General features: G+C 37.9%; 1 protein-coding gene across 1 annotated transcript; it reads left to right on the top strand.

Annotated features, from left to right (window-relative positions):
- Positions 1-717: 717 nt before the first annotated feature.
- Positions 718-6,101, top strand: LOC140549699 (aldo-keto reductase family 1 member B1-like). Its single transcript, XM_072673449.1, has 10 exons — positions 718-783; positions 949-1,116; positions 1,241-1,357; positions 1,441-1,518; positions 3,087-3,209; positions 3,292-3,398; positions 3,577-3,658; positions 5,702-5,785; positions 5,892-5,974; positions 6,059-6,101. Exons 1-10 carry the CDS (start codon positions 718-720, stop codon positions 6,099-6,101), a joined length of 951 nt encoding a protein of 316 aa, XP_072529550.1.
- Positions 6,102-10,887: the final 4,786 nt, after the last annotated feature.

Below are 10,887 nucleotides of genomic sequence, written 5' to 3'. Positions count from 1 at the left end.
TAATAATAATAATAATAATAATAATAATAGATTGTTCAATCTTTGCTTTATGCATCTTTTTCCTTCTTTTTATTTTTACACCACAGCACCACTTTTAGATTTCTCCCTTAAAACACAATACTCCCCCTCCAACACACAATCATATTCCATTGAATGCCGCTACACATATTAAACATATTTTTAAAGCATATACATGGAACGGGATTTATTATACTGGGCAATCTAATCATAACGGGTAGGGCGTGGACATCATATTAGGTGTGGTCAACAAACAGTGCAGTCCTCCCACAAAGTTGGCATTAGCTGACCATACATTTTTCACTCCAACAGTTATGAAGGTTGAACTGTTGGTTTCATAAACAATTTCTAATGCATGTCCACATTAGCTGTACCACTTCTGTATCCAAGAGATGTACATATCAATGAAAATATCACCCTCGCTAGAAGTAGTGGTCATGTCTGGAGCCCAACCCTTACAGGCTAGCAGTTCAAACAGCAGCAGTTCATCAGGTTTGATGAATGCAGTCTTTTGCAAAACTGGTTGTAAACTCCTCCTTCTTGGCTTCAGTGGGTGAGGGTTGGGCTCCAGACGTGACCAGTCAAATTCTGATGCTTGGCTTTTATCTGGGGAGCTGCCTGTTAAATAGCTGAGAGTCTGCTGGTGGAATCACAGCTGCAAGACTTCACTATAGCACCTCTAGGTGGAAACACGTCACCATGGCATCTTTTGTCACTCTTAATAATGGAGCAAAAATTCCAATTGTTGGGCTGGGCACATGGAAGGTAAGACACTTTAAATGCAGTTAAATCATCATTTTGTCCTAATCTTGGAATCCAGTTGTCTAACATTGTTGGTGTTTTCTTGAAAATCTGGTAGCTGGTAGTTGTGCATTTGGGTTCAGTATGTTAGAGAACATCATTACACTTACAAGTGATGTCTCCCTGCAGTCCACCCCAGGGCAGGTGGAGGAAGCTGTAAAGGCAGCAATCCTGGCCGGTTACCGTCACATTGATGGTGCCTATGTTTATGAGAATGAAAAAGAAGTTGGGGCTGCTGTTCATGCCATGATTGATCAAGGAGTGGTGAAAAGAGAGGACATTTTCATTGTCAGCAAGGTAAGCACTGCATATAACCATGACTTTACAATTTTTACCAGTTACCAATAACTACACTTTGCTCAATCTAACACAAACAGAGTAATATTCAATGGGCCGTTTTTTACATATTCAATCTTTTCAGCTGTGGTGCACATTCCATGAGAGACATTTGGTTAGAGGAGCCTGTGAGAAGACCCTGCATGACCTAAACCTGCCCTATCTGGATCTCTACCTAATCCATTTGCCTGTGGGCTTTAAGGTACTATTAATAAACATACATTTAGAATTATAAGTGTATATTTGTACCATGTGAATGGCTGATGGCTGGATCTAAATCTGCAGCCTGGAGACAACATGTTTCCTCTTGATGCTGAGGGCCAAGCCATTCCAGATAACAGCCACTTTCTGGAGACATGGGAGGTAATTAACTCTACACTATTTTTATTCATTCCCTATACTTGTTTGCTTATGAATTAATACTAATTATTTGTCTTCCGGGATTCATGCTGAAACCTCTGATACCTCAGAGTCAACATACTTAACTTTTGGAAAAATGTTTATCAGGTTATCACTTGTTTATAAAATTGCTTACCTGTGTGTGTAGTAAAAGAGTCAGGTTTGTTGTCACACACACACACACTGAGTAAACAGAGAGAATGTGATAACACATGACAGCTCAGATCATGTGATCACTCATGCAGAAAGCTATTTCCTCTTTTTAAGGCTAAACTGTTAGAAACAAATAATAAAAATCGAATTAACCAAAAGATGTGTTTTTAGTGAGTAAAATTTTTAGAATGCTTCAGAAATCTTTCTGAACTTAATGATACAAAAGAAGGCAGTGTGTATTTTGCTGAAGAGTAAACACTGGAATTTAATATCAGGCTCTTTGTTAAGCTGGATTACTCACTGAAACTCATGTGTTCCTGAGTGAGCAACCATGCAGACAAGGATGAGAAAAGGATGTTGTTAGTATGTTGCTGTAATGTATGTTAGTAGTATGTGGATAGCTAAATGTGGAAACATCCTCTAATAAATGCATCCTGCTGTAAGTGGCACCCACTTGTTGACACAGAGGCTTAAATGCACACATCCACAACTTGCCTAGTCCCTGTAGACAAATATTGCCAAATAAATTGGTCTCTCTGGGGTGGAGTGGGCTAGAGGGGTTTAAAGCCCTCTGCATTGAGGTGTGGAGCAGTGGAACTGTGTTCTCTGGAATGATGGTGTTCCGTCCAGTACTTTTTGAGATAAGTTGAGGAGTTGGGGGGTTGGGGACCATCTAACATCCTAACCTCATTAACCCTCTTGTTGCTGAATGTAACTCTTTTTCAATGTCCTTGGTTTCAGAAGAAACAATGAATAAGCAGGTGTCCCAATACTTTGTTCCATAGAGTATATTTTAAATATAGAAAAACTGAAAGTGTCTTTTTCATTAGTGCTAGTGATAATTGTTATAGTTCTAGTTTCATAGCTTTAGTAAAGATTTTAGTCCCTTTATTGTCTAAAGGAACTGTATAATACAAAAGTCAATTCTCACTAAAATCTGTCAGGTTCAACATGGCTTCAAAAAAAATGAGTCTTGTTAGTTTAGTATGGTTCTACATAACAAGACTTTCATACCTGAACCACTGCAGCCATTATTTGAAACAAATAATTAAAACAAATGGTTGGATAGTCAGTAGTTTAGATAGCAAGTATGTAGCTAGTAGCTAGTTAGAATATCTGCTATATTACAATGAAGTTTAATCAAGTTTTAATCTTTAAGTCTCTACTCCAAATTTTACCTGAACTTTTATCAAGATTTAAAGGAATGTTATCTGTTTTACAACTTCGGCTACATTAGCTGACAACTTTTAAATACAGCATCCTGTATGAAGTTTTATTCTGTAATAAGGGACTCTATATTGGTTCATTTCATGGAACACGTGCATATAGATTGAATATATGAATGTATGCATATAAATGTTTACAATTTTATCATAAAGGAAATGGAGAAGCTGGTAGATGCTGGGTTGGTCAAGACTATCGGCATCTCCAACTTCAACCGCTCGCAGATTGAAGCCATCCTGAACAAACCAGGCCTCAAGTATAAACCTGCCAACAACCAGGTAACCTTTTGCACACTGTATTTCTTCCCTAATTGTCTTCCAATAGAAAAGAGCTCATGTTTTTTACTGTTTTCTGTTCCAGATTGAGTGCCATCCCTACCTGACACAGGTGAAGCTGATCGACTTCTGTCACTCTAAGGGCATCGCAGTGACTGCATACAGTCCTCTGGGGTCCCCTGACAGACCATGGTGAGTAAAAATAAAATCCTTATCTACACAGATACCAACCAGGGTAACTGGGTGATTCTATGCTATTTCCATTTAGTTAGATGCACTCAAAACCGTTCTATGCCTATTTCCTATTATTAATTAATAAAGCAATTCACCCATCACTGCAGAACTGATGTGAACACATCTCTTTTGACAGGGCAAAGCCAGGTGATCCATCCCTCTTGGAGGACCCACGCATTAAGGCCATAGCTGCTAAGCATAAGAAAACACCAGCACAGGTACCTATCTATTGTAGTGTATTGTAGTGAATAAGACCCAGCACAGCCTTAACAAACACAATTCTCATTATCTGCAACTAGCCAAATGTCCGCTTCCTCATGCACAGTGGCACTTAAGGTCACAACAAATGTGTCACACATTCTTAAAAACGTGGTGCAGCTACAACTCACCAAAAGTAACACTAAACCCTGCTTAGCTGCAACATTCCCCACAACCATGGTCTGCATAATTCTGCTCTGGGACACTTGTGGACACGAATGCCCCAGGTCAGCCTGCATGGTAACCCACACAACTCTTCACAAAGTCCTTGAAACATGCAGGTGTGTATGTAATGTTTACTAGATGGTGACAGTTTTAGTGGTCTTCCAGATCTTTTTCTGTAGATCTTTTTATCCTTCTCTAAGGGCCTGGTGGACTAAACCACAACCCACCACCAGAAGGTAAAAGGTGAAAGTGCTTGCCACATACTTGGGGCTCAGACTAGAGTTCATGCTGCATGAGTGCAACTGTCTCCAATCAAGCCAGTCCCCTCTAATATTCCTATCTGAAGTATGGGTTCTTTATTCCACTTAGGGTTGGTCCCAGGCAGTCTGGGTTTGTGCCCCTAGTGGGGAAAGTCTATGCCTCTAGCTGTTTGCCTGGAATTGCTTGTCCTAGTTGATTGTTAGGACCTTAGATTTCCCTTGGGAAAACCTTTCTGGAATTGATTAGTTTATAGTTCTTAATTAGCTGTGCACTTAGGTCCGTTTCCCTGTTCCCTGTCCTCAAGTTTAAATGACCTAGTGGTAGGCAATTGAACAGTTGTAATTGTGCAACTGAGAAGGCATATTTATCATAAAATCAGTTTCCTGCTTTTTCCTGCTGCTCCTTCTTTTTCTTTTTTTTATCATGAAATCAGATGCTTTTTGGCCAAGAAAAAGGACCTATGTTCTGTGAGACTTTGTGTATCATCAGCATAGCAGCATAAAATGATGCAATAGATGATTTATAGATAACTGTACTGGGAATGGTAGAGGTCCTATAATAGAACCATGTGGGACACTTGACCTTCTTTTATATGTACAGCTGTTTTTATTTGCAAACTGTTAACAATTAGTTAGGTGAGAACTTAACTAAAACAGGGCTATTGCCATGACTCCAGACAGGGTTTCCTGTTTCTCTAGTAATAGAGTGTGTTCTGAGGAATCAAATACATCAAATATTGGTTTTGCTAAGATTAAGTAAAACCAGCAAAATGCTTTGGTTTAAAATGGAATTAAATATTCCAAATGTCTTTTCTAGGGCTCTTTCTGTATTAAGATGAGGTCTATAACCTGATTGTTTTTTTTACTAATGTGATCCCTACACAAGTGTGGTTTTTCATTTGAGAGCTAACGTTCTTGACTAGCACATAGGTCTATTATTCTTTAAATATGGTTCATTATGTAATTAATGTGGTAATTATTTCAGTAAACTCATAGGACTTGAATAGATTGTGGATGGTTTTGAGGAAGAAATGATTGTAAAGCTCTAACTGTGAGATAAGATAGTTAAAGAACTACAAACTCTTTGCTTTAGGTACACTATTCTCCATATCTATATTGGTTGTGTAGCAGGTAGGCAATGTGTAGAGGTGAAATCATTGCTGCTGCAGACTGCTGGCATATTGAGCTCAGTAGCAGACTGTATCTTAGTGCTAAATAGTTGTTAAAGAGTTAAAGAAAGATTGCTTCATGCAGCAATAAGTGTAGTTGATAACTTTATCTGACCAAGCAGATTTCATTGTACCTTGGGGCTTCATTCTTAGTGGCACCACATTATCTAAAACATCCTCTAAGCATTTACATCAAATGGAAAGTAGGTAGAAGCTAAGCTGTGCAGAATGTTATTCAGAGCATATTTCCAAATATGATATATATAACTACAAGATTAGAATGCTGAAGCTGTAACACTCCTGATAACTGGATGAAGTTGATTTTAAACCTTTCAAGGAGCTAATTGTCCCACATTTGCATTGTCCTGTTTGCCTTTCATTTAATTGAGCGTTGTTTTCACCACCTCAGGTTCTAATCCGGTTCCATATTGAGAGGAATGTTGTGGTGATTCCCAAATCTGCCAATCCAGGAAGAATCAGGGAAAATTTCCAGGTATCTGTTTTACACTTTGGTCTAGTGCATTTTTCCGTACACCATCACAACAAAAGGACAAAAACTAAGCTATATCATGCTATGAATATTGTTTTTCTTTACACAGGTCTTTGATTTTAAGCTGAGTAAGGAAGAGGTAAACACCATTCTGAGCTTCAACCGGAACTGGAGAACATGTCCATTTGAGTGGTAAGTGAGAGAATATGAGATTGAATGTGCTTTAGTTATTTCCTTCATGATCTGTCCAACTGACACTCTTACTTTTTCATTTAGGGCTACAAAACACAGGGACTACCCACTGAACGCAGAATACTGAGCTCCACTACTTATCCATACAGTCAAAATCTTCCTTCTGTCCTACAGACAAATTCATCATATAAATGCATAAACACAGTATAATGTGATAATTTGTGTGAACTGCATCAACAGAAATTAAGTTTAAACTTGGAAAAAACCCAGATGAATCAAACTTACTCCTTAGTTCACAGGGTATGTAAGGTTTATTCTATACAATCCACGTTTGCTTATGAGTCTATTTTAATCTTTGTTGCTTGCAGTGATGGTGATTTGTAGTGAATAAAATATATTCAGCGGAATGAAGGGTATAATCAGGGTAATTATTTAAGATTAATATATGTAAAACTAAGCACTACACAACCACATATTATACGTAGGATAACTTATAAGTGACAGCAGTTAGTATGTAAAGTTCTGCAGGATTGCTCAGTTAAGATATTTTCTTTTCTGGAAACTACCTAATTCAGCCCAAAAAAAAAGAGCCATGACCCCAAGGCCTAGCCTGTCTTTTTAGGGACAGAATCCACCACGCTCGCAGAGAAAGTACAGGAAAATCAGTTGTTTGTTAGGGGCAGATATGAAGCCAGGGTCTGTAATTAGATGATTTCCAAACTGAGAGAACAGAGTAAACAGGAGGAACGGCATTGTTGTTGTTTGAAGAACTGTGGGGAAAGGCCTTATCAGGACCAAGGAAAAGGCTACTTTGCTTCTCGAGCTAAAGGGCTAGAACAGAGACTTTAAAAAAGAGAATAAAGACATCTATTTATTTGGGATTGTTTGTTTATTGTTATTATTATTTTTTTGAATCTGACAAATGCAATTTGATTTTTTACAACATCAAGCAAATCACAGGTCTTTCTTGTAATTGCACCCTAATGCAAATCTATCTGAAACATCTGCTGTGTAATAATGCATGACATCAGTTTTGCTCAGGAGTTTTGCAGTCAGGTCTCTGATTCAGCTCTGCTATAGGTGTGCATTGTGTTGATCTAGAGTACAAGAGTCTGAATCCATCTCACAATATGAATAATACATATGGCACAGCCTTTTGATTACTTGTGCCTTGAGCTTTATAGTTATTTCCTGCCTAATACAAGTTTAGCTGGTTTAGTAATGTAGAAAAACATTCAAAACCTTTTAAGGCCTTATTTTTATTTTCATTTTATCAAAAGCAGCAGCAATGCATTCAAATAAGGCAATATTATGACTGGGTTCGAAACACCCCCAGCAGTAAGAATAAACATAAACCATGTTAATAAAACACGCAATACAAAGAATACCAATCAAAACTAACACAGCCCCCCACCCAAACAGAAAAACTGTGGTCATTAATAATCACTGAAAACTCTACATAGTAACAGACTACTGCAATACAAACTAAAACCATGTTTTTTCAATGATAAGGCTTTGTACATCAGACTTCTTTAGAAGATCCTCATTCTGATTTTCCTCAGGCAGATGGAACAGACACAAATCTAGAAATATCTTACATACCTTACATATTATATCATTTGGATTCGATTCAGGAGACACAGCAACAACACAACACAAATTTAACACCCAAGCTGAACCGATTCAGGTCCGAAGACCTAGCATAAAAAGCTCAACACATAGCCACTCTAACCTGTCTGGATGCCAGAATCTCCAAAACAGGTCTTTTTGATACATTGACATTATGTCTCCTCCTCCTCGGCAATAAAATCACCACATGGCGAGCAAATTTAGTACCTAACTGAGGCACTTACCTGGAAAAACACACAGAGCACCTCTGAGTGATAAACAGCACAGCCATTTTGCCTGTAATTTTTTAGAGAGGGAGGGACATAAATAAAATCACAGAAGTGCCCCTGTGAAAAGAGAATTAGCCCAGGTTTCCATTTAATCCCATTCAAATAGGGCTTATTATTAGGTTACAGTGCGTTTCTGTGTGTTTGTCTCACACCTCTCTCACACTTTTTGTGTCATGCACAGTCACAAATTGCTCACTCTGTGTTTGTTAATGTAATATAAATAGGACTTGCCATCAGGACAACCATCATCAAGCCAACTAATTGATAGCAGAGTTTTTTGTTGACAATTATTATTATTGTTATTTAGGTTTAATATTAATTATATTACTGCTCAATTTATGTTGTATTGTTTATAATATTTCATATTGTATTTATATTACATATTTATACTGTATATGTTATATGTTGTTGCAGACCTTTACTCTCACCTCTGTAGTCCTAAAAGTTTTTGAGAGACTATTATAAGCACACAAAGGACACATACAAACCTCCTGAGTTAACCCCTTAACACAGCACTGCTTATTACACAATTAATATTACTCTACCTACAGGGACTTCTGTACAAACTGGTGGGGCTATTTATTGGTAACAGAAGTTTGTAATAACACTGATGGCCCGCTGGCAGCCCATAGGCTGTTTAAGATTTAAGTAGTTAAGAACACCTGCAGGAATCCTGTTTCAGACAGGTATTTCATACTATCCTTTCATTTTCATATTTCTCCAAAACAAGCTCCTAGAAAGGCTTGCATGCCTCTACTTGCAGATGGATTAGCAGCTTCCTTACAGGCAAAGAGCAGCAACTCTCTTCCTGTAGCTAAACATCAGCAATACATTTTTTTATTTAAAATCTGTTTTTAAAAGAATGAATAGGTTTTTAAAAGTATGCTCTGTCAAAATCCTGACGCTACAGTGATTGGTCTTATCAGAGAAGGTGATGCATCTGTCTGCATACGTATAGCTGAACAGCTGCTTCTACAGAGAAGCCAATAGCTTGTAGCAGAACATGCTCAAAAACAAAGCCCTCCACCCCTGCCAGTGCTCACCATCTTTGACAAAACTGTTGGCTGTGATCCAGTTCTTGAGAATTATAATCACCCTGGATCTCAAGAAGGACATCAATATCAAGCCCCCTACAAAGGAAATACAGCAGAGCATGCATTTCCTGCACCAGCTAAAGCAGATCAACCTGCCTCACAGTTCTGAGCAGCCATTATACAGTTTGCTTTTAACACCATCACAAACTGTTTAAATATGGTCTAATTGAATGCTTTTTACAAAATCCTTTTTTTGACTGTTGTAAACCATACGCATGGGGAAAAGGCACACCTCAGATATCAAACATGTCATGGCTGATTGACTGCATCTGGGGTAAGTGATGAATAATAACATTTGTTTTTTCCCCAAAACTTTAGGTTAGCAGTAAGTATCTCAGCAACAGCAAAGCATAGACCATTGAAAGAGGACATGGGTAGACAATACACGTTTCCAACACGCTACAATGACACACGACTTTTACTACCCTTAGGCCAGGTTTCCTGGCGTCTGATTTACAAAAAGGAATGTCAAGAAGGACATCACAGAGGCAGCAGAAAAGGCCTGTAAAGACGGCTGTTGTTCAGGATGGGTGAATTGTGGACTGTGAGTGTTACTCGGACAATGGCCCCTGATCAAGCCTTTGACCCTAGGTTACATCAATGATGTGCATCAGAGGCTTAACGTAATAAACAACTGACTAAAATCTCCTACTGTAGTATAAACTGCTAAGAAGTGCTAATGAACAATTGTTATTGATCAATGTCTACTATTTTATTAATTAATGGCTTAATTAGGGCTGTAGTGTTGCAGATAGTTATTTATTTCAACATGATCCCCAACTGAAACGTCCATATATGTCAATTGTTTCAGTTAAAATATTCAACAAATCTTTTGCACTGGTCCACTGATGGCACTTTTGGGCAAAATACACACTCACACTCACACTCACACAACCTGTCTGTCTTATACTCGAAGAAGAAATGAAAACAAAATGCTGTATTTGGATCTTATAAAACAGGAATTAATGGACGGACATCAATAGAGAAACGCTAAGGATTCCTCATTTCACTTTGGTTAAGATTAGGTCTAGATGTAGATTAAGATGCAGGTTAAGGTTAGGGTTAGGTGAAGATTATGTTGTAGGTTAAGATTAGGGTTGGGTGTAGATTAAGGTGTAGATTAGGTTAACTAGGTTTAGGTGTAAATTAATGTATAGATTAGGTTAGAATTAGGTTTAGGTGGAGATTAAAGTGTAGGTTGAGATTAGGTTAAGGCTAGGTTAAGATTTAGTTTAGGTGTAGGTTAGGTTTAGGTGCAGATTAAAGTGTGAGTTAAGCGTAGGTTAAGGCTGGGTTAAGATTAAGTTTAGGTGTAGATTAAAGTGTGAGTTAAGCGTAGGTTAAGGCTAGGTTAAGATTAAGTTTAGGTGTAGATTAAGGTTAGGTTTAGGTGTAGATTAAAGTGGGAGTTAAGCGTAGGTTAAGGCTAGGTTAAGATTAAGTTTAGGTGTAGATTAAGGTTAGGTTTAGGTGTAGATTAAAGTATGAGTTAAGCGTAGGTTAAGGCTAGGTTAAGATTAAGTTTAGGTGTGGATTAAGGTTAGGTTTAGGTGTAGATTAAAGTGGGAGTTAAGCGTAGGTTAAGGCTAGGTTAAGATTAAGTTTAGGTGTAGATTGAGGTTAGGTTTAGGTGTAGATTAAAGTATGAGTTAAGCATAGGTTAAGGCTAGGTTAAGATTAAGTTTAGGTGTAGATTAAGGTTAGGTTTAGGTGTAGATTAAAGTGGGAGTTAAGCGTAGGTTAAGGCTAGGTTAAGATTAAGTTTAGGTGTGGATTAAGGTTAGGTTTAGGTGTAGATTAAAGTAGGAGTTAAGCGTAGGTTAAGGCTAGGTTAAGATTAAGTTTAGGTGTGGATTAAGGTTAGGTTTAGGTGTAGATTAAAGTGTGAGTTAAGCGTAGGTTAAGGCTAGGTTAAGATTAA

Source organism: Salminus brasiliensis, chromosome 2 (assembly GCF_030463535.1).
Source record: "Salminus brasiliensis chromosome 2, fSalBra1.hap2, whole genome shotgun sequence".
Lineage (NCBI taxonomy): Eukaryota > Metazoa > Chordata > Actinopteri > Characiformes > Bryconidae > Salminus > Salminus brasiliensis.
This window is presented reverse-complemented; position numbering and strand designations above follow the sequence as displayed.

Coding starts and splice junctions, on each gene's coding strand:
- LOC140549699 (XM_072673449.1), top strand. CDS start 718: ATGGCATCTTTTGTCACTCTTAATAATGGAGCAAAAATTCCAATTGTT. Junction 5,786..5,891: donor GAATCAGGGAAAATTTCCAG/GTATCTGTTTTA, acceptor TTCTTTACACAG/GTCTTTGATTTTAAGCTGAG. Junction 5,975..6,058: donor AGAACATGTCCATTTGAGTG/GTAAGTGAGAGA, acceptor TTTTTCATTTAG/GGCTACAAAACACAGGGACT.